General features: G+C 45.0%; 5 protein-coding genes across 10 annotated transcripts; 2 read left to right on the top strand and 3 right to left on the bottom strand.

The window, feature by feature from the left end:
* The first annotated feature begins 409 nt into the window (after positions 1–409).
* On the top strand, positions 410–6,231 carry gp1ba (glycoprotein Ib platelet subunit alpha). The gene is made up of 3 exons (XM_079478943.1): positions 410–495; positions 2,931–3,223; positions 3,352–6,231. Exons 2-3 carry the CDS (start codon positions 2,944–2,946, stop codon positions 4,956–4,958), a joined length of 1,887 nt encoding a protein of 628 aa, XP_079335069.1. The 5' UTR covers positions 410–495; positions 2,931–2,943; the 3' UTR covers positions 4,959–6,231.
* Positions 6,232–6,350: 119 nt separating this feature from the next.
* On the bottom strand, positions 6,351–8,205 carry psmb6 (proteasome 20S subunit beta 6). Its single transcript, XM_079478967.1, has 6 exons — positions 8,034–8,205; positions 7,453–7,520; positions 7,244–7,375; positions 7,033–7,162; positions 6,756–6,900; positions 6,351–6,588 (listed from the first exon to the last, which is right to left on the bottom strand). Exons 1-6 carry the CDS (start codon positions 8,136–8,138, stop codon positions 6,461–6,463), a joined length of 708 nt encoding a protein of 235 aa, XP_079335093.1. The 5' UTR covers positions 8,139–8,205; the 3' UTR covers positions 6,351–6,460.
* Positions 8,173–11,336, top strand: trappc1 (trafficking protein particle complex subunit 1; the record flags this gene model as incomplete). Of its 2 annotated transcripts, XM_079478973.1 has the most annotated exons (5): positions 8,173–8,410; positions 9,334–9,432; positions 9,586–9,656; positions 9,752–9,890; positions 11,102–11,336. In XM_079478973.1, 4 exons carry the CDS (start codon positions 9,334–9,336, stop codon positions 11,228–11,230), a joined length of 438 nt encoding a protein of 145 aa, XP_079335099.1. In that variant the 3' UTR covers positions 11,231–11,336. The 2 variants fall into 2 exon arrangements, with proteins under 2 accessions (XP_079335099.1, XP_079335098.1); XM_079478972.1 differs by lacking the exon at positions 8,173–8,410 and having other exon boundaries at positions 9,325–9,432; positions 11,102–11,327.
* A 2,154-nt stretch (positions 11,337–13,490) lies between these two features.
* On the bottom strand, positions 13,491–15,838 carry LOC306907097 (uncharacterized protein). 2 transcript variants are annotated; one of them, XR_013787888.1, is made up of 7 exons: positions 15,703–15,805; positions 15,476–15,544; positions 15,272–15,364; positions 15,020–15,076; positions 14,838–14,945; positions 14,020–14,763; positions 13,711–13,905 (listed from the first exon to the last, which is right to left on the bottom strand). XR_013787888.1 is itself a non-coding variant. In XM_079478952.1 (6 exons), exons 1-6 carry the CDS (start codon positions 15,761–15,763, stop codon positions 14,078–14,080), a joined length of 1,074 nt encoding a protein of 357 aa, XP_079335078.1. In that variant the 5' UTR covers positions 15,764–15,838; the 3' UTR covers positions 13,491–14,077. The 2 variants fall into 2 exon arrangements, 1 of the variants encoding a protein (XP_079335078.1); XM_079478952.1 differs by having other exon boundaries at positions 13,491–14,763; positions 15,703–15,838.
* Positions 15,839–22,111: 6,273 nt separating this feature from the next.
* Positions 22,112–26,162, bottom strand: LOC306907080 (uncharacterized protein). 4 transcript variants are annotated; one of them, XM_079478920.1, is made up of 7 exons: positions 26,047–26,162; positions 25,821–25,889; positions 25,617–25,709; positions 25,350–25,403; positions 22,458–24,949; positions 22,344–22,379; positions 22,112–22,266 (listed from the first exon to the last, which is right to left on the bottom strand). In XM_079478920.1, the coding sequence occupies exons 1-7, from the start codon at positions 26,105–26,107 to the stop codon at positions 22,207–22,209; spliced, it is 2,865 nt and encodes a 954-aa protein (XP_079335046.1). In that variant the 5' UTR covers positions 26,108–26,162; the 3' UTR covers positions 22,112–22,206. The 4 variants fall into 4 exon arrangements, with proteins under 4 accessions (XP_079335046.1, XP_079335044.1, XP_079335047.1 ...); XM_079478918.1 differs by having other exon boundaries at positions 22,458–25,280; positions 25,356–25,403; positions 26,047–26,149; XM_079478921.1 differs by having other exon boundaries at positions 22,458–24,922; positions 26,047–26,149.
* Positions 26,163–26,367: the final 205 nt, after the last annotated feature.

Below are 26,367 nucleotides of genomic sequence, written 5' to 3' on the forward strand. Positions count from 1 at the left end.
TTTATCATTCACATGTACATCTTTCCTTCATTTCTATATGTAACGTTGCTGCTTTACCACCATGAAATATTGTGAACAGCGCCCTAGAACAAAAATTGTATTAACACTCAAAAAACATGAAGCTGCTGTCTTCTGAGGGATCTGATGCTTATACCTGACAGATGAGGAAGCGGTCACTGATGTCTTTATGAAAAATATCGAAAATCATTCCTCCACTGCTAAAACTGAATTCAGATATAACCTATAACTTTTAACTCTTGATGTCATGTTTGGAAACTGTCCCTGAATTCAATAGAAATCAAGTTCTTTAGTGCTTTTCACAGTTTTTGCGCAAAAACCCATTCAAACAGCAGGAGATGAATTTCATCATGTGACATGTGGAGGAAAGCCTGTGGTCAGTGCCGAGGAAGACAGATAGAGCTGTGAACACATGAAGCTCTTCATCCACACTCACAGAACATCAGACAGACAGACAGACGGCAGCAGCACAGACAGGTACACAACACCACAGCACTGACACATCGCTAACATGTTCTGTTTTTGTTCTCAAGGAGGACGGTAGTTTTAGTGTCATGGATTTGTGTTAATAATAGCAAAACAAGTATTATTAAAACATTGTGGGGTGGAATGATATATCGTGATATGAACCCTCCTTACGAAATATATTGTGGCGCTTTGCTGATGATTTGATGCTGTTAATGCTTTTTCTTTGCTGCTAAACAAAAAGTTAAACTTTCTAAACTTTAATTTTACATTAAGGTTCAATTAGATTTTTTTTTAGATCTCTTGAATTTGTATTATTTGACATACAGAAGGCTCAAAAAAATGTATTGATAATGAACACATTTGCAAACAAGTTGTTTATATATATATATCAGTGGTGTGCGGTGGACTTAAAAAATGAGGAGGCAGATTTCTACCCATGTAATTTTTGTTCATCTCTGTACTATTAACAAGTGCGTTTGTCAGTCATTTCAGTGTTTATGTGTGAAAAATTCCTTTTAATTACTACAAGTTCATTACAGTATGTACTTCTGATTTTTGTAGTTTTATATTTTCCCTGCTTTGGGAAAAGGTACATCAACACCACCTTCATCTTCCTCTGGTACTATATTTCCTATATAAGAATTACATCATTACCAGGGCCAGACGGAATCTGCAGACTTTTTTTGTTAATTCTGCGCAGAATTTTTTTCTTAATCTGCCGAATAGTTTTTATATTGTTTGAAATATGTTATAAGTTGAAAAAAGGTTTTAAAATAAATTTGTTAAAAGATTTGAGAGAATGGGCCTTTAAACTTTACAAAAAAAAAGCATTTACAAATCAGCTGTCAAAATTGCAATTAAACCTAAATAAAAACGTTATCAACATGTTTTATAAACACCATTATTGAATATAGACCTACTTGTTTATTTATAATATACATTTAACATGCAGAATGACATATTTTTATAATGATGATCATACATGTAAATGCTGTTCACAGCTTTAAACTATGACGATCTCAGTCGTGTTTTTGACTATTTTTATGGATCTTTCAGTGTTACTGTCTCAGCACATGAGATGAAGAAGAAAGGAATTAATGTGGAAAAAAACATAAGCGCTTTAATAAACTTGTTCGCTCATTGCATTATTGTGTGTGAGTTTGCTGCGTCTGATTACGCAGCGCTTCTTAAACCCAAGTTTTATGTGTAGGCTAAGCTTGCTTTTATCAACAAAAACATGTGATGCAATATGAACACGACAACCATATCGTGTGGACATTTATACAGACAGGCTGCTTCATTAGTGGTTTTTACTTTTGCTTTGCGTGAGGTAAAATTCGCTTGTTCTGTAGCCTATTTTAGAAACGATTACGATCTATTAGATTCGCTTGAGAAGTAGACTGTGGATGTCTGTGGAATCGATCAGGCCATAAAATCATCAGATTGAAACACTAAACAGCAGAGTACTTGATGCGAACTCTTCCGCGGAAATATCCACGGGTACCCGCGGTCCGCGGACGCGCATTCCGTCTGGCCCTGATCATTACCAATACCATCAATTTAATTATTAGCAGTCCCAGAAATATTCAAAGCATTTAAGAGATCAAATCAAATAGATGTGACTTACTTTAAACTTGCTCTTATCCTGAGCAAGCCTGATCACAAGCAAACGTTTTTGAACAAATCTGAACCACGTAATATTCTGTCAACAATCGATAACTCCTCTGCCTCCGCCATCTCCGACACGAATCCTAAACTCCGATTAATACAACTAATAAAACTATTTAATTAACGTTCAATCTAATTTAGCGCCCGCAGTTTAAAATGAATGACGAAGACGAGCAGGAAGGCGGGATCTCGCTGATGAGTTAATCCAATCATAGCCCGTTGGAGGCATTGCCTCCTCTCACGTGACTTTTCTCCATTCTTTTCAATTACCCCCACTCAAACTCACGGCACGCTTTAGGGGGTATATGTAAAGTCAATGAGCTTAGAGGAGGCAAGAGAAACGCTGCCTCCCTTTGGATTTCTTTCGAGCGGGGTCGCTGTTTCACACTGTTTTATACGCTGATTGATCTCATATTTCGCTTAATACATTCTATCCGCTGTCCTATTTTATTTCTGAACTGTTAACAATATTCTCATTCGATTATTTTCGAGGGGGAGGGAGGAAACGCCCCTGATATATATATATATATATATATATACATAGCAAACATGTTATTGAAAGTTTTGGAGCTGAATCTGTTATCGTATGGATCGTGTATCGTTTCACACCTACAACATCAGATACAAACATTGTTTTTCACACTCCTTGTCTTAAATGTATTTTTTAAGGAACCCGTCACATTAAACCCTGTAATGTTTAGAATATTTAGTAAGTGCAGTTAAGTCAACTGTTACATTAAAATCAAATCATCACTAAAACATTGTTTTTTAACTAGATGAACATTCATCATGCGAGCCATTGTCAGCACCCTCCTCTTCCTCATGATGCAGAGCTGTGATGTCACAGGCAGTGGTTGCCGTGACGATAGAGACAAGGACCACCGTTCACGTGTAAGTTGCGTGAATCAGGGGCTGACTGCTCTTCCCGGAGGGATCAAGCCGCTCACACAGGTTCTGGTTCTCACAGGAAACCACTTGACTTCTCTTTCCTGGTCTGATTATTCTGCATTCACAGACCTGTATGAGCTGGATCTGAGTCACAATGACATTGCAGCGCTGGAACCGCCAGGTAAACATCACACGAGCCTTCGGTTTAGATGACTGCGCATGAATTTAGGACAAATGAAAATGAATTCTCAATGAAGTGGTTTGCTTGACTGCAGAAGTGACTGTGGCGTGTCTCTGTGTTTCTCTCAGGTCCAGTTCTGGAGAACTTGAGTGTGTTGCGTCTGTCAGGGAACAGGTTGACTGGTTTGGGTGGCGGGGTGTTCCGTTGCGCTCCCAGGCTGATGGAGATTTATTTAAGTGACAATCAGATTCGTTCTCTTCACGATGCCACCTTCAGTGACTTGCAGCATCTGGAAGTGATACATCTTTCTGGAAACAAGCTTCCCGCCCTCCCACCACGTCTCCTGGAGCGCGTGTCCTCCAGCAGCCTCAAGACGTTTGACTTGGAGAACAACAGCGTCTCGCTGATGCCTGATGGGTTCTTCTCCTCGAAACCCGACTTGCATTATGTTTACTTGTCCTACAACCCTTGGCTGTGTAGCTGTTCTGTGGGATACCTCCACTTTTACCTGTCTGAACAGGGAGATACTGTCTACATACACAATCTTGATGTCAACAAACCCGAAGGTCAAAACAACTTCGACCCGGGGGCGGATAGTGTATTATGTGCCGGGCCACCTCGCCTGAGTGGCCGGCCCATTATTGCCCTGAAGGAGGAGGACTTCTGCCCGCCAGAACCAATGCTCCTGTACCCAACCGGAGACCTGGATGGTTTTTGGGATCTGGATGTGTCCGATGCACACGTGCCCACCACTCACACCCCACCACACACCACCCCATCGGTTACGTCGTGGAGCTACATCTGGTATAAAGTCTGGACACATAGCCAGACAGAGTCCGAGTCCAAGTATTTGTTGTCGTCTAAAGTGACTCAAACAGAGTCTAGCCCACTCATTTCCTCAGAACATTTCACTAAAGATTCCACCACTGCCACAATACTGATGACACAATCAACCGTTTCCAACAGCACACAACCTCAGACAACCTCAGTGACCCCTGACCGACCCAAACCCTTAAAAACCACTGCACACATCACTGCTCCACCCGAATCAACTTCTGTCCAACCCCAAGCTACGAGCACTGGTCCGCAGCGGCCCGATGGAGCAGATGGTCGTGTTGTGGGTGTCAGGGTGTTGCCCTGGTGCGGGTGGCTATTCGCTGGGTTTGTGTTGCTGTGTTTGTTGTCTGCGCTCACTTGCTGTTTCCTGTTCCTTTGGCTCTTAAGGAACTACCTCCTCCTCTACCGCAGACTCCAGCGTTATGGCCTGAGGCACTCGGTCAACGACGGGGCCACCTTGCTAGCATACAGACACACTGACAGCACAGAGCCACGAGGAGAGGTGAGCGAGGATAGGGTGACGTTTTTAACCCCGGAGCTGATTAAAGACACTCGAGCTGTGTTCCGCAGCGTTCTGTACATCTCCAAAGAAGAACGTGAGGCACTGACGGATGTCCAAATCGAGGCTAACGGAAGAGATGCGTCCACCACAGCAGCAGAGCGAGAGAGAACTGTGACGTTCAGGAAAACCCTGCACAGAGTGATAAGTGCAGAACAGACACACAACAGATGGACGGAAGAAGAGGAGCACTGGGATGAGAACACAGAGAGAAGAGCCACTCGCTACAGTCTCGTACTGAGAGAAAACACAGGAACAGAGACAAACATTGAGTGGCTGATGGGCGAATGGATGATGGGGGAAAGGGGTGTGGTTTATGAGAGAGATCCTGCTCTCTGATTTGACAGGAGGACAGCGTGTTGCCTTTCTCATCTTCTCTGGAATGAATCGATTTAATTTGATGTGGATGGGCATAGATTGATCATAAGTAACTGTTTTGAAGACAACCAATGATCTCGAATAGAGATGATAATAGAAATCGACATTCATTAGGTTGTGTTTTAACTTCTATCATCAAACCATCATGATTTAGACTGGACAATGATTCACCGTCAATACTGTGACTGAAGAAAACAGACGACAAATAGATGCTGTGATTTAGCTTTTAAAACTTACAAATGATTATTTTCATCGCACCCTAATATTAAATTTTCAAAGTTATAAAATCACATTAAAATCCTTTCTAAATTTAATGCAGCTCTATTTTTGATTTCCGTAAGAAAATGATCATGGGTCGATCCCATATCTTCATACCGCCTGTATTGTCAACATGAATCTTGTGCCAGCAAAACTCAACTCTTTATCTGTAAAGCACTTTGTATGATTTTACTTTTTACATTTATTTGTTCTTGAAACATCCTGACTATAAGCAAAATATTGATGTTATGCAAGTGAAAACAAAAAAGTGAACACAGTCGCACACACACGCAGTTTCATACACACCCACATGCACAGAACACACACACACACAGCAGGGTTATCTCATAGAAGCACACATTTAAGATAAAGGAGAGAGAAAACAGACTATAAATTCGTATATTCTTTTCATTGTAAAGCTGATGTCAGCAGGCAAACAGTGGAGAGGAACTCAAAACTCCAGTGGAGAAAATATGGAGAAGGCTGTTCCAAGGTTTAGGAGCTAGATAGAAAAACGATCTGCCTCCTGTACTTGATTTAGAAATTCTAGGTATTACTGACCGGAGCCCTGAGAAAGAAGTGAACATGAAGGACTGTATACATTTACATTAAACAAAACCGCTAAATGCAAAACAGTCAGATTTTAAAGTGAATGTGTTGCGTAATAGTGCAGTGCAAAGTTGCATCTCATATAAATCTTAAAATAAACGTGTTCTGTTTATAACATAAACATCGTCAGCATTAACCAATGCATGTTAGTGATCGAAAACAAACTTTAATACCATCTGACATGGGTTACTCCATAGCACAACCCTAACTGTCAGTCATCCTGTGACATCATCACAAGTGACAGGACCTCACGGTTTCTCAGGGCTGCAATGATCTAAACTAAAAAAACATTCGTTTTTGATTTTCAATGTACATCTCGTTTCATTCCCTTCCCTATCGTTATAATACATGTTAAAATAAATTTTCCTGTAGCTCAGTGATAAGAGCATTTCAAATACCCATGTGTAAATGTATAGGATAATGCAATGCATGTTGCTTTGGATAAAAGCATCTGCCAAATGTAAAATGTAACAGATTTCACACGTATCCAAAGAAAAGCTTTTATTCAATCAGGTTGTAAAGCAAGAGCCAGTGTGAAGGTTGACTGAAGAGTATTTGTTCCTTCTATGACAAACATGTCAAGAGATGTGAAATCTTCAGATGGTGGAGAACTGTGGCAACTGGTTTCCAAGTATGACCTGTCTCTCCACCCCCTGATCTGTGATGATAGCCAGTCTGGCCACCCCTCCACTGGAGCCGTCTCTCTCCATGGCCAGAGTCAGCGCTACAGACAGATAATACAGGAGAGGATCAACAAACACCTTAAAGTCTCTCTTCATCATGCCGTTACATATATCTGCATCACCAAAGCATATGCAGCTCAACACTTTATAGCAGGAAAATGTATCGTGTAGTAACTGCATTTTAAAAGTCAACGTTTGTGCATCTCACCTCCAGCAGTGAACTTGAGACACTCCTCTTTGTTCATTCCAGGCCTGTAGTTTGAGTCCACGTATCCGTAGATGTAGCTGCTTCCAGATCCACCTACTGACACTGGCTGTCGGGTCAACATGCCCCCGACAGGTACAGTGTACACCTGAGTGCGCAATTGTTCAACACACAATTGTTGAATATTTCCGTTTTATTACAGCATATTAGTATTATATAGTTCAGCAAAAGCCTGAATCTAAACTCTTCCTTTACACACAATAATGTTGTGTTTATGTACCTGACCACCTCTGCGCTGGTCCCACCCAGCCACGATGATTCCAGCCATCAGCTCTTCTCTGTATCTGTAGCACATGTCCCGGAACAGACTGGCTGCTGTCTGGACCAGCGGAGCTTCATCCAGCTCGATACTGAACAGACACACAAGACAAAATGAACACTCCATGCTGCAGAACCATCAGGCTGCTCCACACACACATGAGCTACGGTACCTGTGGAAGCCCAGCTGGTAGGTGACGGCATCGGCGATGGCCTGTGTGTCGGCCGCCGACCCTGAGCGACAGCAGAAGATCCGGTCATGGATGGGGGTCAGTTTATCAGTCACTCGGTTAGCGATATAAGCGCTGTCCAAACAAAACAAGAGTTACTTTTTATGTGCTCACATAGAAATCGCTCATGACTACGAAACCAAATCTCTCACCCTGTGGTTGTGCGGGAGTCTGCACCGATGACCACGCCCCCATCAAACTCCACAGCCATGATGGTGGTCTAAAAACACAACGTCACATTCATATTAAAGACATGAAAGTCCACCGATTCACTTCATTTCGACATCATGTGTGGCCTGTAATCATTCATGGACATTGCAATTTACAGACTTTTATACGTTTTCCTTGACGTTAAAAACCCTAAATATATATTTAAGCATTTTGAAGACTGAATTGCATGATTAATGTAAAAAAAGGTTTGTATTGTAATTCCTATATACGATTAAAAACTTGATTTCTTCGATAAAAACTTTATCTTAACATGTGACATTTCTCGCCAGCTCATACTAAAACAACAGATAGCGCTGAGACTCGATGGCTGATTAAAAACAATAATCTTTCTGACCTGTAACTACAAAAAAGTAACGGACCAGTAAATATACGAACGCCAGAAGATTCAAATCTTATTGTTCGTGTCTCAGGATCTGCTGCATCATTCACGGAATTTTACGCGTCTGTGGCACGCGCTTCTCTATCAGATGAGTTTTTTTATATAAATGTGAATATGTCTTACCCCTGTGCTAACTTCCCTCTGTGTCCAATCCGGACATAAATCATTGTAGTTATTAAAAGATGAAACTTGAGCAGAAAACTGTAGCGCTGCTGCAGTCGCCGCCATCTTTGTTAACGCTGTTACTGAAGGACCCCGTGAGGGCGGCAGCACTTACGCCTGTCTTAAACACTCGTGACTGATTGAGACAGTATTATAGACAATTATATATATTATAGACAGCGTGACATCTTCAAACAACATTCTAAAATGTGAATGGGTGTTATCGTGTAGTAATACTCGTGTGAGGCGCGGTGAAGAAGTGGACATTTTAGGAGCGCATTCGTGACATTTGTGCAGGCGGGCGAGGGGTCTGTGTCGCAGTGGAAGCTGTGCGGAAGGTAAATAATGAAATTCATAAACATTCACAATTACACATAAACAACACAAGCCGTAGTTATAAGTGACAGATTGCAATGTGTCGTGACACGCGTGTGTGTAATATTGTGTCGTTAATCTCTGTATTTAGACCATAGATCTGCTATTAGGACAACTATGGTTTTATTACAGTAGAAATGATTTGGGAGGCATTGACTACCGTTTGTTAAATATCCTGGGTAAAGTAAGAATAAAACCATGGGAACCATAGTTTCTTCAGGTGTAAAATGCGAATGTAGTGTTGATTTGCTTCATCAGTGATCGTGATTGTGGATGTATTGATAAGAGAGCTGCTTTTCATAACTGATCCTGATGATCGATGTTCTCCAGCGAGATGTGAGACTTAAGAGCATCTTGTGAACCTTTCACACAAAGGATTTCACATGCTTACACATTTGTTCACTGATGTTAAACACTTCTTAAGGATTCTTTTCTTAAAACATTAAAATGTTGAAGTCCTTAAAGCAGAATTTTCAAGGTTTCTGACTTTTGCACTATGCAGTTGTCTTTTCATAAGGGCAGTAAATCTCTTTCCCCTTCATTCTTCTTCACATCTCCTTCCTGGTGGAACATTCTTCCCAATGCTCCGGTCAACCACATCTCTCACAACTTTCAAAAAACTACTTAAAACACACCTCTTCTGTGAAAACTTGACTGACAAATGAAAAATAAATAAATAATGTACAATTACTCTCTTTCTCTCAACAGGTAGTGTTCTGGCTTTTGTAGAAGCTAGTAACTTTGCATAAGCACCTATTGTATTATTGCTCCCTGAACTCTTTTAAGTTGCTTCGGATAAAAGTGTCTGCTAAATGACTATAAAATGTAATGAAAGTACGCACACAAACAAAGACCAAGTAATCTTTTTTTATTTCTCATGTTTCAGATGACGGTTCATAACTTGTACATATTTGACCGCAACGGCACTTGCCTTCACTACAGCGAATGGAACCGCAAGAAACAGGCCGGAATCTCCAAAGAGGAGGTAAAAACAAACACCCGCCCTTAACTATACACAAATGAATGTTTCCTGGAAGTAATTGACATAAAAAAGTGGATCGGTTGACGGAAAAAGATTTCCCCCTGTAACTATGTGTCTGAAGATTCTTTTATTTTTCTCTTTTTATTTATTGCTCAGGAATATAAGCTGATGTATGGAATGCTGTTCTCTATTCGATCGTTTGTTAGTAAGATGAGTCCACTGGATTTGTATCCTTCAGCTAACTGTGTTTGTGTGTCTGTCAAAGTACATGCCTTTGAACATGTTAATGTATTTGTGTGTGTTCCTTGACTACATACTTCAGAAAAGATGGATTTATGTCATTTCAGACAAGTCGCTATAAACTACATTATTATGAAACTCCCACAGGAATCAAACTGGTGATGAACACAGACCTTGGTGTCCCAAACTGTAGAGATACTCTGCAGCAGATATACAGTACAGTAAGATATACACTGCAGATATATACAGTGAAATATACACAGCAGCAGAAATACAGTACAGGAGAGATACACTGCAACAGAAATACAGTACAGGAGAGATACACCGCAGCAGAAATACAGTACAGTGAGAGATACACCGCAGCAGATATACAGTACAGTGAGAGATACACCGCAGCAGAAATACAGTACAGGAGAGATACACCGCAGCAGAAATACAGTACAGGAGAGATACACTGCAACAGATATACAGTACAGGAGAGATACACTGCAACAGATATACAGTACAGTGAGAGATACACTGCAGCAGAAATACAGTACAGTGAGAGATACACTGCAACAGATATACAGTACAGTGAGAGATACACCGCAGCAGAAATACAGTACAGGAGAGATACACCGCAGCAGAAATACAGTACAGGAGAGATACACTGCAACAGATATACAGTACAGGAGAGATACACTGCAACAGATATACAGTACAGTGAGAGATACACTGCAGCAGAAATACAGTACAGGAGAGATACACTGCAACAGAAATACAGTACAGGAGAGATACACTGCAGCAGAAATACAGTACAGTGAGAGATACACTGCAGCAGATATACAGTACAGGAGAGATACACTGCAGCAGAAATACAGTACAGTGAGAGATACTCTGCAGCAGATATACAGTACAGTAAGATATACACTGCAGATATATACAGTGAAATATACACAGCAGCAGAAATACAGTACAGTGAGAGATACACCGCAGCAGAAATACAGTACAGGAGAGATACACCGCAGCAGAAATACAGTACAGTGAGAGATACACCGCAGCAGAAATACAGTACAGTGAGAGATACACCGCAGCAGAAATACAGTACAGTGAGAGATACACCGCAGCAGAAATACAGTACAGTGAGAGATACACCGCAGCAGAAATACAGTACAGGAGAGATACATCGCAGCAGAAATACAGTACAGTGAGAGATACACCGCAGCAGAAATACAGTACAGTGAGAGATACACCGCAGCAGAAATACAGTACAGTGAGAGATACACCGCAGCAGAAATACAGTACAGTGAGAGATACACCGCAGCAGAAATACAGTACAGTGAGAGATACACCGCAGCAGATATACAGTACAGGAGAGATACACCGCAGCAGAAATACAGTACAGTGAGAGATTGACTGTAGTAATTCTCTGTCGTTCTCTCTCTCTCTGTAGTTGTATGTGGAGTACATTGTGAAGAACCCTTTGTGTGTGTTGGGTGAGTCTCTGCAGAGCGATCTATTCAACAGTAAACTGGAGTCTTTCATCAGAGCTTTGCCCTTCTTCAACGTCCGTGCCGCTTGACACATTTGTTTGTGTACCAGCGTTATAATGAAAATAAACCATATCATATTTATATTGAACAGTGATTTCGTTTATTATGACCAAATAAAGAAATATAATAAGCATGAAATAAAACAAACTCGATATTTTTTTAACAACAAAAACAATGTTAGTTTGGGAAAAGTGAGGCTATGTGTTTAGGGTACACAGTAAACCTTTACTTAATTATGACTTCATATTGCTAAAACTTGTGGTGCATTTTGGCATATATCTATTCTGATAACGAAGTTGGCGTCACATGCACTTGGCGCTACCCCTCGCACACGCGCAAAAAGGGAACTATACTTCAGCCTTTAGGAACTAAAAACATCTGTACAAAATGTTGGGGGATACCCATAAACCCTTGAGCCTAAATACTGTGAACCACTGATGGAAGACTGAACTATTTAATCGATAAAGACATCTCCCAGGTAGCAAACAGACGTTGGGCCAACGTCAATATTGGTTGGTTACGTTGGCCCAACCTATCTGACAGAAATACAACGTTGGGCCAACGTTGGTATGGTCAGCTGCAATTGCCCACCACTTCCCTCAAATTATATACATACCCAGGTAGCAAACAGACGTTGGCCCAACGTTTGTTGTTGTGTTGGGCCAACGTTGGGTGCTGACGTTGGCCCAACGTAATTTTGTCCGTTGGCCCAATGTTGTTTTAGTGGTTTTTAAGTTGGCAGAAGGTTGGCAAGGTATTTTTTAGGTTGGCAGAAGGTCTGCTGGCCGTCCAATAACATGGTTGGCCCAACGGACAAAATTACGTTGGGCCAACGTCAGCACCCAACGTTGGCCCAACACAACAACAAACGTTGGGCCAACGTTTGTTTGCTACCTGGGCTAAGTCTGGGACTAGGGCGGCTTAAGCCCTGAATGAGAAACTGCCTATTGGTCTTATAGATGGTTTGGAAAGTTTGGTATATGGACCCTGTTAAAACCATTTTCTCAAATATTTCTGTCATTTAGGTTTATTCCACAAAGTTAACATTCAGTCTAGTCTCACACTACTGAATTAAATTTACCTTATTACAAAGTAGCTACAGTCAATTTATACCCAAAAAATGGACTGCTTTCTTTACTGAAGAAACAATAAAAAAACTATTAGCGTAATATTTGTCAACTAACTTTACAGTGCAGAAGTTCATACACAGGCACACATAGATGATAGGTTGGAAGAACAAGCAAACGCTGGCATCATTTTGATGTTTAGTCACGCTCTGAATATGAAAAAGCACAAACTCATTATCCATAGACTATGAAACGATAAAAGCAAATTAAGAGTTACTGAAACAGATTCAGAGAGAAAAACCTACAAGTTTTCACTAACATTAATTTAAAGTGATGCAAAGATATCATTAAGAAACAAAAGTCACCAACATTTAAAGACTTTTATTTTGATATGGATGAAACATTCTGACTAGTTGCCATTGGTTAAGGGAGCAGCAGTCAGAGTTAAGTTAGCGTTGGTTGAAGAGTCGTTAGCTGCAGTCTCACTGACGTTGCCTACAGTGATCAAGTCAACAAGTTTAATGGGAATAAAATCAGTATATTCTGACCTCAGCATCACAATGTTGCTTTTAAAGCAGAGTAAAAATATGCAAACACGTTTGGGACATGAAACTACTCCAAACCTTGGTCTCCAGCTACTTTCCCAACATCACTGCGTGAAGATTCTGAGGAACCCTGTTCAACTGACGAGCCAAACACTGAAAGAACACATGCCCTTCTCAACTCAAATGACGCCACAACTTTTCATTATTAGTCTAAACAAAAAGCAACTCACCACTGCATGTGAACTGATGATAAAGAACCACCAGGAGAATAAATTGAATGATGGTGCAGATCCGGTGTTGGTCTTGTAGGCGAGGAGCAAAGCTTTGAACTTTATGCGGGCGGCAACAGGGAGCCAGTGTAACCTGATGAAGAGCGGAGTTAAATGCGCTCTCTTCGGTTCATTGAAGACCACTCTTGCCGCCGCATTCTGGATCATCTGGAGAAAATAATGTCCCCTTAACACCCAACTATTAATTCTTGATTTGCACATTCTTAGGAACATTTGGGATAACGAAACTACTTCATAAAATAGATCACACTGTGCAAATTATTTTGAGTTTTCATAACTTCCGTAGTCACCAAGCCGTGTCTGTAAAACTTGGCCTTAAAATGTGAAGTCAAGGTATCCATGTTCATGTTTTTTGGGTCTAGTCAAGTGGCTATTGACAATTCAGTTCACCACAGTTAGGCTCAAATTAACATTTTAATCATCTTCTATTTCTGGTCTGTTAAGATGGCTTCCAGTCTGAAGACAAAACTCAATATATTAGGGCTCAGTTTTCCAGACAAGGCTTAGCTGAAGCCCGGACTGTGCCTTAGCAAAACTAAGATATTTACACTTAGAAATTGAGCTAGAGTAAACCATGATGCTGAACAAGAAATGTAGGCTTATTTTACAGCACATTAACTTTCCAGGAAAATAATGTTTTATTTGAGTCAACAGTTAAAACAAGGGTCTGAAAATAGCAGATTTAGTGAGGAAAAGAACCAAGAAGCGATTTAACAGCAATGGCACATCTGAGCAGGCATGTGATAAATTTAACATCGACAAATATAATTTGAGCGGGGCTCCTGGGGTTTGCCAGAGATACCTACAAAGAGACATTGATAAGTCACTTACACTGCACGCTTAATCCCTGCATGGCCCAATTAATTCTAAGCTTAGGTTTTTGTCCAGAGCTGGGCAACACCACATCAATACCTACAAAGAGTCATTGAGTCGCCACTTAAACTGCATGCTTAATCCCCACATGGCCAATAAATTCAGGGCACCTCGGTGGGCGACTCGGGCTGGACAGGGCCGGTGGGCACCTCGGTGGGCGACTCGGGCTGGACAGGGCCGGTGGGCACCTCGGTGGGCGACTCGGGCTGGACAGGGCCGGTGGGCACCTCGGTGGGCGACTCGGGCTGGACAGGGCCGGTGGGCACCTCGGTGGGCGACTCGGGCTGGACAGGGCCGGTGGGCACCTCGGTGGGCGACTCGGGCTGGACAGGGCCGGTGGGCACCTCGGTGGGCGACTCGGGCTGGACAGGGCCGGTGGGCACCTCGGTGGGCGACTCGGGCTGGACAGGGCCGGTGGGCACCTCGGTGGGCGACTCGGGCTGGACAGGGCCGGTGGGCACCTCGGTGGGCGACTCGGGCTGGACAGGGCCGGTGGGCACCTCGGTGGGCGACTCGGGCTGGACAGGGCCGGTGGGCACCTCGGTGGGCGACTCGGGCTGGACAGGGCCGGTGGGCACCTCGGTGGGCGACTCGGGCTGGACAGGGCCGGTGGGCACCTCGGTGGGCGACTCGGGCTGGACAGGGCCGGTGGGCACCTCGGTGGGCGACTCGGGCTGGACAGGGCCGGTGGGCACCTCGGTGGGCGACTCGGGCTGGACAGGGCCGGTGGGCACCTCGGTGGGCGACTCGGGCTGGACAGAGCTTGGCAACGAAGCCCCATCAATACCTACAAAGACACGTTGATTAGTCACCAAACCTGCATGCTTTATTCCCACATGGCCCAATTCATTCAAGGCATACCGGGCTGGACGGAGCTGGCCACCTCAGGCTGGAGAGAGCTGCTGGGCACCTTGGTAGTCACCACAGGCTCTGGCTGGACGGAGCTTGGCAATGAAGCCACATCAATACCTACAAAGACACATTGATTTGTCACCAAAGCTACATGCTTTATTCCCACATGGCCCAATTAATTCCAAGCATACCGGAGCTGACGGGCACCTCGGGCTGGGCAGAGCTGCCAGACACCACCACATCAATACCTACAAAGAGACATTCATACGTCACTAATGCTGCATCTACACCGACACACAGCTTGTTCTAATTGGATTGTCGCATCGCGCCACATTCAGTGTGGACAATATTTTATTAAAATGCGTTCTAATACATTTTGTCTTTTGTCATATCACATCTAGTGTAGATACGGTGTACACATGAACAAATATATTCAAGCATACCTTTTTGGATGACAAGTCCAGATGCATTTTTCAAAGACAGTAGAACAGTTACGTTGCAGTTTGCTATTGCTGGTCTTAGGTTTTGACTGTTTACTGGAAAAGGAAAGGTGAGGATATAACAGAACACGCAGGCAAACACATGCTGGAAACCTCATCTTGAGGCTTAACTTCAACCTCTCCTAACAGCACATTTGAGAAACACACCTTCACTCCCTAGGTCTACGTATTCAACATCAGTCCTGAATCCATCATGTCCAATTGGAAAGGTTTGCCCTAAAAACAAAACAGAGACACACATTCATTTTGACATAATGGCATTTTGTTTCTATATTATGTATATGACACATCACATCAAATTATATTACGCCATAAAATGACTACAACAAATGTTTATATTAGACTAAAATGTAAACGTGTGCAAATAACTTGACCTTTGAGCAAAAATTGCTGATACAAAATCACCAAAAAAAGACGTTTGCAAGCATCCATCATGACAGAAACTCAAAGACAAAACCCAATCCCAGGCCCCTTACTGTGTCTGAGGCTCCAAGCAGGAGTTTTGAAGGTAACTAGATTTACAGCACCTGGGCTTCTTGTTAAAGGGAAATTAGTGACAGAAGGATTTCAATTCAAGTTCAGGGCTGTAAAGTACTTGAGTAATTGTATCTGATTACCATACTGAAGTATTACTTTGGGAGATTTGTACTTTACTCAAGTAGAATTTAAATCAAATCCTTGTACTTTTCCTTTACCACATTATTTAAGAAAATATAGTAGGCTACTTTTTACTCCCTACTGATTTATACTTGGACTAGTTATACTTGTACAGGTCATTTTCTTTCATGGCTACTAACAAACCAAATGAGTTGTTCTTATGCCATTTCTGAGATTTGTTTAAACACACAGTGTTGTGATAAGTTAACAAACATGTTAATTGGTCCTTGGTAATTGATGTCATGCCTCATAAATTTCCACAGGCAGTACCTTGACAAATAATAAGGCTTGTTCGACTTGATGCAGCGCCGCAAGATCTGACAGTCATTTTGTTATATGACTATTATACGACTGTAATTTTGAAAAGACTCCACCTTTATTTACATTATGCCATAGTGGAAATTGTTTTTGTTTCCATGGTTACAGATTCGTGGGTCTCATGATTGTTTCTAGTAAATAATCATTTGTTCATCAGCTGCAAATCTCAGCGCAATATTATTTAATTTATCTATAAATACAGTCAAAGATTACTTCTATGATTTTTATTTATTAAAGTGTCTAGTCCATAACAGTGACTGGTTACTAATAAGAAACTGAAACCTGTGATTTGCAACAATAGAGAATTAACAAAAAAATTTCTCTGAGACAAGTCAGACATCCACTTTATTAATTCCCAAATGTTGTTAGTCACATATTCCACTGTCCTACAAGTAGACAAAATGTTTGAAGAATATATAAAATAACAAACATTACACATATTCAAGAACACCACACTTTTGTCACACAACAGTTTAATGGTATATAAATGTTTTTAATATATTATGAACAAGAACCATGAATATCTCTTTTGTCCTGTATTTCCTGCAAGACAAATTCCATGTTCTGTAGTCTCTGAAAAGTGAATAGGAGGGGAGAACGGATTTCTTCATCCCTTTCACCTGCATAAAACGGGTTAATAAATAAATCCCACATTGCAACAAGGCATCCCGGCAATTGTATTGTGATTAGACTGTGTGAACGGATCTAGAATGTGTGGTTGTGTGTTAAACTTGATTCAGCATGACCTATATTATATGCTGCACAGCACATAGACAAAATGGGAAAGTTTGCATCTCTTGATACACCTTATGAATTCTTATAACAAGTAATGTCAATTACCTTCTAAACACTTTGAATTCACCTATTAAGCGTAATCAAACAAAACAAATAGCACAAATGAACAAAATATACTGTGGTCATCGAATCATGTTTAATTTTAAAATACTCTGGAGAATCTTAGTCATAAAATAGATGATTCATAAATACATTTGCAAAGTAGAAAACAAAAAAGTTCTCAAAATAAAATGATTTAGTTTTGTTCTTTATAAAAGAGTTACAAATCTGCATTTTAACACAACGTTAGCAAGGTTGGGCCCTGTTTCACAACCTAATCTATAACACATTTTACAGCTCTCTTTACATCTCTAAATGCCTAAAACAACCTTACATGGATTTATTACACAACGAAGTGTGTGTGGCTATATATTCTGATCTGAGAACAGTTGACTTTTCAGCATTCTGTACACTTGCCATTAATTGTCCGGTGGAAGGCGATGTGTTAATGCATAACGATTGTGCTCATCAATGTAACTTTTTCCTTGGCCCTCCAATCCCATCGCAGGAGGGGCGGAACAAACACCGTATCAAGCAATCAGCAAATACTTGTAGGCTACAACCGTATGTCTGTCTACAATGCCCTGAAACAAAGCAGGAATTAAGGGCAGCATACAACATTAGAAATCGAACAACAACCGTCTGCGATCTGGGGCCTGTACCATGAATGTAGCTGAACAAACTCAGGGTTACAGGATTAGTTTTGGGTTGACAAAACCAAACCAACGTGATCAAGCTTTGTTGGTACCATGAAGCAGCTCGTGGAGTTTCTTTGTCAACTCAAGCTTTGTTCCTGAAGCTAAGATTAGTTTGCGCGCGCGTGCATGTGAACGAGTGACGTCAGCATGGCTAAACCAATCGCATTATAAATGAATAAAGCGATTTCCACAATATGAACACAAAATTGAATTTCAGCCATGGAGTGATATGTTTCTTCTGTGTACGCAAGAGAGAAGTGTTTCAGAAACACTGCTGATTGCGTTAATGTTAAATTAAACGACTATATAGTACACACATTTACTGTAGTGCAAACAGGATCCGCGGGGTCCTCGGTGGAACTACAAGGGGTCCGTGTCCTTGCGGGCAACTTTTTTTATGTAAGGCATGCGTAAAGAAATATTACAACAAATGTTCATTGAAGCTCCTGCATATTGCAATTTTAACCTGCGCGCGGACAAAAAACATCCATTCAGGCAGCAGAAGCAGTGAACCTTACATCTGCTTCATCATTTCCCTTCCGAGTACACATGAGAGGAGTTGCGTGCATATAAAGTTCATTCTCATATATTTCTGAACTTACAAATTTGTTAAAGCTGTAAACGGCTATTTTGACAGGCAAATGACACGCACCGCTTCTGCATTGTAAACTCTGACATCTTACGTGTTTAAAATCATTAAATGCACCGTGTACTGATGGTTCATGTCAAACAAGTTGCCCCAAAAAATAACTCGGACTGGTTGCATGTTGGTCTCCTTTTAGTCTGATATGATGCTCTGCAGAAAAAAAACGAGTTTATTTTTTTGCAGAAAGACAACGGAGCTCAGAATTATAAAATAGCGGTGTGTTCTGCAACACAGAGAAGCGGAAGAAAATATAAGAATTACACTTAATAAAACGGCGCTTTTACAACAGAATACATAAGCCTTTACATTTAATAGACTTTGCGCCATTAACCAGGGTCAGTCTTTTCATTGAAGCCTTAATAAAAACTACTGTTGAGGACAAAGAAAAATGTTTTATACAGTGAAACTGAAAGTGTTTCTAGATGTTCTGCACCACAGACAAGAATGTAAAAAATCCAATGCAAATACATGTGATACAATAAAAGTGGAATATAAGTAAGTAAATTGAATTTCATATGAGTGTAAGGGAAAGCCAGTAAATCTGTAAAATCTGATTTTACCTATATAGTTGTAGTGATAGTCATTACGGTAATCATTGCACGTTATGTACTGCCCGCTTAAGACGGGGACTACGGTAGTAGTACGGGGTTCATCCGCAATGCCATGGCCTGTGAAATGTTAATAAAGACGACTACGAGTTAACACAGACGTGCGTGTGTATGGTCCTTATTCCTACGAGTGCCATCCTAACATTACAATAGTAAACAATATTTGATTTTATATTTTTATTTTATTAAACAGTATAAAAAATAACTAGACATTCTAACACGCACTGTGAGTCAATTACGTCACCTATATGTTTCTTTGCTCACAGCTGATTGGTCAAACTTCAGTCTGAGATCTTGAACCCAGATCATAATCTGCCCCGGAGCAGGTTAGCCGTGCAGCGTAAAATACCATGGCGACGAACACCGATTAAAGCCGAGCTACTTTCATGGTACCTAAAACCCAGGGTTGGCACAAACTAAACCGAAACATAGCTGGCTAGCCACCTAAACCAGCTTCATGGTACAGGCCCCTGATTTCGAACAAAAGACAATTTGTTTAACTAGTTCGCTGTTGTTTGTGTGGCCACGTGCGCAGATTTGCATACGTCATGTAAACCCCGCCTCCAGACATCCCGGCAGTTTGCTTCGGCTAAGTTCGTACTTCCTTCGTCAGCCAATCCGGTTCTCAGGGAGCATCGAACGGACTCACCGCTCGCTTTAAAGGCATCAGGACTTCCATCAGCGCAAACCAGAACATGTCCCAGCACATCTAAAAGCCAAATCAAGTATCTGATCTATTTATAAATAGCTGCGCGTAAGATTTACCCCTTTCAATAAGGAGATTGTCCTTGATGGTTTATGCAGATGTGAATTGCTGATGTAATACTGCCACTCTTACTTTGTCTATTACTTTCATTCTTCACTGCTTTTACGTTTCATGTGTGTTTGTCTTAGTGTTCATCATTGTTTAGTTAATTGGTTTGTTTCCCCGTTTATATAATCAATAAACCCCAATTTGTATGCCACGCTAGAATTGTTTCTGTGTTTATTGATCACATCGTAATCGTCACTTGATTTCGTTATAAGACTGAAGTGGTTCTGTATTAAGTGAGAGTTGCTTTCCCAGGCCAGGAGTTAATATTCGATCTCCTGATCACCCGCTGGTGCATTTAGTTGTCGCTATCATTGATTCTGCCGCATCAGGTAAAGTGAATCACCGTTAATTATACATATCTTACTGTGGGTAACTTCATAGTTTCCCAAGATGCACTACACCATCCTACTAATGAATTAGACTTAAGATTTCTACTTTCAAGAAGGCATACATTGAAATTCCTTCAATCCTTGCAGATGCCAGACAAATACTATATCTAGAATGAACTCTTTATACTGGTACTGCCCATTCCTGAAACCTTTTTGAAAAGGTTTATGATTTTATTGTTAAAAATATTGATGGTGACTTTTTTTTGTTTTATTTCATATACATAGATGTACATATTCCTGTTTTATTTCCATAAAAAAATGGAATGTTATGTTTTTTATATTTTATTGTAATCTCCCCCTGGTGGTGTTTATGTCTCTGTTATAATAACTTTACCGTCAATAAATAATAATACATAAAGCAGCAGATGCAAACTGGCTTCAAGAAATCTAATTTAACTGTCGCTGAAGCGCAATTTATTATCAATTCAATTTCTTGTCCATTTTCAAATCAACAATTCCCTTTTGTGTCGTTTCGCATCATTCTCTTTGTGACGAGACGTGGTTTTGTGACCGGATAGTGATGGTCTTCATCCCTCCTGGGCTGGTGCTTTCATCTTTAAAATGTATAGAGGCCTCCAGGGAACCACACAGATTTTATTAAAGAATTTGGTGGGTTCTAATCAGAACTAGTACTGGCTGCAGACAGAGTGCTTGTTGTTGCTGACTTTAACATCCATGTAGATAATGATAGATGCTTTAGGAATGACTTTCTTAGTAAGCTGCCTGAATTGTCTCAAATCGCTCGGGGAAAAACATTTCTAAACCTAAGAAACCTGGTCCTTCCACAGAACTTCGTACCTAGTCCCAGTGGTGAAGAACCTCAGCATTCTTTGCACGTGTCTGATAACCTGTTTGTGTAAACATGGTTTCATAAAAAAATTTTGCATTACGTTTTAAGGTGAACAATACTTTTAAAGGGCAGTAAACTCAGTTTGTGTTGGCCGCAACAATAGAAACCATGTCGGTTCTTCAGAACTTAAGAAATTAAAATGGCTGACAGTTGAAAACAGGGTAAGACAACTGAAACTGAGATTAACTCGAAAGATTTTGCACAAAAATGAGCCAAGATATTTTAAAGATTATTTTAGGCTAATTAGGAACTCTCATAGCTACTCAACCAGAGGCAGTGCCACAGACATAATTCCGTGTAGATTTAAGACCTGTTCTGGGCAAAATACCTTTTTGTACATGGCTGCAATGGAATGGAATAAACTTCCAGTTGAGATTAAGTTAAGCCAGTCAGATTACTGTTTTGATCGAGCCTGTGGTGAATGGTTGCTAAATGCTAATTAGATTTTTTTAGTCTTCATGAATATTTATTATTACTGTGTGTATATTTGTGTTTGCTTTGTATTTGTATGTGGTTGAGTGTACAAGGTACCTTTAGTCATATTTATAGCTTGCCTGGACATCATTTCAGACTACAACGAGGACCACAATGGAAATAAGTTTTGCAACTTTCTTGTGTTATCCTCGACAGTTTGGATAAATGTACAATGTCACTGTGTTGGCATCTTGTTATGCATTTATTTTATTTTTTTACTGTCTAATAAATAAATTAAAAAAATGTTGTCACTCATGTTCATATTTATTGGGTTAAGTAGACAGTACTTGTACACGGTTAGGCTCAAAATAAAGTTTTAGTCACTTTCTATTTTTGGTCTGTTAAGATGCCTTCCACTCTAAAGCCAAAGCTATATATATATATATATATATATGAGAGCCCAGTTTTCCAGACAAGGCTGAAGCCAGGAATATGCCTTAGCTAAAGTAGGGAAAAAAATTCCTGGAAAAAAATACTGTGCTGTTTGAGTCAAGTAAAAACAAGGGTCTGAAAACAGCAGATTTATTGAGAAAGAGATCCAAGAAGCGATTTAACAGCAATGGCACATCTCGGATTGAGCAGACATGTGATCAATTTAACAGCGACAAAAATATCATTTGTGCTGGGCTCCTGGGGTTTGCCAGAGATACCTACAAAGAGACATTGATTAGTCACTTAAAATGCACGCTTAATCCCCCCTCATGGCCCCAATTAATTCAAAGCATACCTTTGTGGCCAAAGAGGGGCAACTGCACATCGATACCTACAAAGAGACATTGATTAGTCACTTAAACTGCACGCTTAATCCCCCCCGCATGGCCCCAATTAATTTAAAGCATACTTTTTTGCTCGAGGGGCCGCTCGGGCTGGGCGGTGCTGAGGGGCCGCTCGGGCTGGGCGGTGCTGAGGGGCCGCTCGGGCTGGGCGGTGCTGAGGGGCCGCTCGGGCTGGGCGGTGCTGAGGGGCCGCTCGGGCTGGGCGGTGCTGAGGGGCCGCTCGGGCTGGGCGGTGCTGAGGGGCCGCTCGGGCTGGGCGGTGCTGAGGGGCCGCTCGGGCTGGGCGGTGCTGAGGGGCCGCTCGGGCTGGGCGGTGCTGAGGGGCCGCTCGGGCTGGGCGGTGCTGAGGGGCCGCTCGGGCTGGGCGGTGCTGAGGGGCCGCTCGGGCTGGGCGGTGCTGAGGGGCCGCTCGGGCTGGGCGGTGCTGAGGGGCCGCTCGGGCTGGGCGGTGCTGAGGGGCCGCTCGGGCTGGGCGGTGCTGAGGGGCCGCTCGGGCTGGGCGGTGCTGAGGGGCCGCTCGGGCTGGGCGGTGCTGAGGGGCCGCTCGGGCTGGGCGGTGCTGAGGGGCCGCTCGGGCTGGGCGGTGCTGAGGGGCCGCTCGGGCTGGGCGGTGCTGAGGGGCCGCTCGGGCTGGGCGGTGCTGAGGGGCCGCTCGGGCTGGGCGGTGCTGAGGGGCCGCTCGGGCTGGGCGGTGCTGAGGGGCCGCTCGGGCTGGGCGGTGCTGAGGGGCCGCTCGGGCTGGGCGGTGCTGAGGGGCCGCTCGGGCTGGGCGGTGCTGAGGGGCCGCTCGGGCTGGGCGGTGCTGAGGGGCCGCTCGGGCTGGGCGGTGCTGAGGGGCCGCTCGGGCTGGGCGGTGCTGAGGGGCCGCTCGGGCTGGGCGGTGCTGAGGGGCCGCTCGGGCTGGGCGGTGCTGAGGGGCCGCTCGGGCTGGGCGGTGCTGAGGGGCCGCTCGGGCTGGGCGGTGCTGAGGGGCCGCTCGGGCTGGGCGGTGCTGAGGGGCCGCTCGGGCTGGGCGGTGCTGAGGGGCCGCTCGGGCTGGGCGGTGCTGAGGGGCCGCTCGGGCTGGGCGGTGCTGAGGGGCCGCTCGGGCTGGGCGGTGCTGAGGGGCCGCTCGGGCTGGGCGGTGCTGAGGGGCCGCTCGGGCTGGGCGGTGCTGAGGGGCCGCTCGGGCTGGGCGGTGCTGAGGGGCCGCTCGGGCTGGGCGGTGCTGAGGGGCCGCTCGGGCTGGGCGGTGCTGAGGGGCCGCTCGGGCTGGGCGGTGCTGAGGGGCCGCTCGGGCTGGGCGGTGCTGAGGGGCCGCTCGGGCTGGGCGGTGCTGAGGGGCCGCTCGGGCTGGGCGGTGCTGAGGGGCCGCTCGGGCTGGGCGGTGCTGAGGGGCCGCTCGGGCTGGGCGGTGCTGAGGGGCCGCTCGGGCTGGGCGGTGCTGAGGGGCCGCTCGGGCTGGGCGGTGCTGAGGGGCCGCTCGGGCTGGGCGGTGCTGAGGGGCCGCTCGGGCTGGGCGGTGCTGAGGGGCCGCTCGGGCTGGGCGGTGCTGAGGGGCCGCTCGGGCTGGGCGGTGCTGAGGGGCCGCTCGGGCTGGGCGGTGCTGAGGGGCCGCTCGGGCTGGGCGGTGCTGAGGGGCCGCTCGGGCTGGGCGGTGCTGAGGGGCCGCTCGGGCTGGGCGGTGCTGAGGGGCCGCTCGGGCTGGGCGGTGCTGAGGGGCCGCTCGGGCTGGGCGGTGCTGAGGGGCCGCTCGGGCTGGGCGGTGCTGAGGGGCCGCTCGGGCTGGGCGGTGCTGAGGGGCCGCTCGGGCTGGGCGGTGCTGAGGGGCCGCTCGGGCTGGGCGGTGCTGAGGGGCCGCTCGGGCTGGGCGGTGCTGAGGGGCCGCTCGGGCTGGGCGGTGCTGAGGGGCCGCTCGGGCTGGGCGGTGCTGAGGGGCCGCTCGGGCTGGGCGGTGCTGAGGGGCCGCTCGGGCTGGGCGGTGCTGAGGGGCCGCTCGGGCTGGGCGGTGCTGAGGGGCCGCTCGGGCTGGGCGGTGCTGAGGGGCCGCTCGGGCTGGGCGGTGCTGAGGGGCCGCTCGGGCTGGGCGGTGCTGAGGGGCCGCTCGGGCTGGGCGGTGCTGAGGGGCCGCTCGGGCTGGGCGGTGCTGAGGGGCCGCTCGGGCTGGGCGGTGCTGAGGGGCCGCTCGGGCTGGGCGGTGCTGAGGGGCCGCTCGGGCTGGGCGGTGCTGAGGGGCCGCTCGGGCTGGGCGGTGCTGAGGGGCCGCTCGGGCTGGGCGGTGCTGAGGGGCCGCTCGGGCTGGGCGGTGCTGAGGGGGCGCTCGGGCTGGGCGGTGCTGAGGGGGCGCTCGGGCTGGGCGGTGCTGAGGGGGCGCTCGGGCTGGGCGGTGCTGAGGGGGCGCTCGGGCTGGGCGGTGCTGAGGGGGCGCTCGGGCTGGGCGGTGCTGAGGGGGCGCTCGGGCTGGGCGGTGCTGAGGGGGCGCTCGGGCTGGGCGGTGCTGAGGGGGCGCTCGGGCTGGGCGGTGCTGAGGGGGCGCTCGGGCTGGGCGGTGCTGAGGGGGCGCTCGGGCTGGGCGGTGCTGAGGGGGCGCTCGGGCTGGGCGGTGCTGAGGGGCCGCTCGGGCTGGGCGGTGCTGAGGGGCCGCTCGGGCTGGGCGGTGCTGAGGGGCCGCTCGGGCTGGGCGGTGCTGAGGGGCCGCTCGGGCTGGGCGGTGCTGAGGGGCCGCTCGGGCTGGGCGGTGCTGAGGGGCCGCTCGGGCTGGGCGGTGCTGAGGGGCCGCTCGGGCTGGGCGGTGCTGAGGGGCCGCTCGGGCTGGGCGGTGCTGAGGGGCCGCTCGGGCTGGGCGGTGCTGAGGGGCCGCTCGGGCTGGGCGGTGCTGAGGGGCCGCTCGGGCTGGATGGGATCAATTCCTAAAAAAAAAAAACATTAATTTGTCAGTAAAGGTGTCCTTAATCACAACACCCCTGGGCAAATTTAACGCAAACCTTTTTGGCCAGGGCTGGGGTCCTCAGGCAACACCACCCCATCAATACCTACAGGAAAGTTAATGTGACAAACGAATATCATTTTGTAGGTCAGTCGTAAAGAGCATTGCGTTAACAATGCAAGGATGTGTTTGATGGGTTGCCCTGGGATCAAATGCAGTGTAATCTGCCAAATGCCTAAATGTAATGCTGCGTCTACACAGACAGCTTGTTTGAATGGGATTATCGCATATACACATGGCCAAATTAATTCAAACATACCTTTTTGGATGACAAGTCCAGATGCATTATTCAAAGACAGTAGAACAGCCACGTTGCACTTTGCTATTGCTGGTCTTAGGTTTTGACTGTTTACTGGAAAAGGAAAGGTGAGGATATAACAGAACACGCAAGCAAACACATGCTGGAAACCTCATCTTGAGGCTTAACTTCAACCTCTCCTAACAGCACATTTGAGAAACACACCTTCACTCCCTAGGTCTATGTGTTCAACATCAGTCCTGAATCCATCATGTCCAATTGGAAAGGTTTGCCCTAAAAAAAACAAGAGACACACATTCATTTTGACATAATGGCATTTTGTTTCTATATTATGTATATGACACATCACATCAAGTTATATTACGCCATAAAATGACTACAACAAATGTTTATATTAGACTAAAATGTAAACGTGTGCCAATAACTTGACCTTTGAGCAAAAATTGCTGATACAAAATCACTAAAAAAAGATGTTTGCAAGCATCCATCATGACAGAAACTCAAAGACAAAACCCAATCCCAGGCCCCTTACTGTGTCTGAGGCTCCAAGCAGGAGTTTTGAAGGTAACTAGATTTACAGCACCTGGGCTTCTTGTTAAAGGGAAATTAGTGACAGAAGGATTTCAATTCAAGTACAGGGCTGTAAAGTACTTGAGTAATTGTATCTGATTACCATACTGAAGTAATCTTTTGGGAGATTTCTACTTTACTCAAGTAGAATTTAAATCAAATCCTTGTATTTTTCCTTTAC

Source organism: Barbatula barbatula, assembly GCF_947034865.1.
Source record: "Barbatula barbatula genome assembly, chromosome: 17".
NCBI lineage: Eukaryota > Metazoa > Chordata > Actinopteri > Cypriniformes > Nemacheilidae > Barbatula > Barbatula barbatula.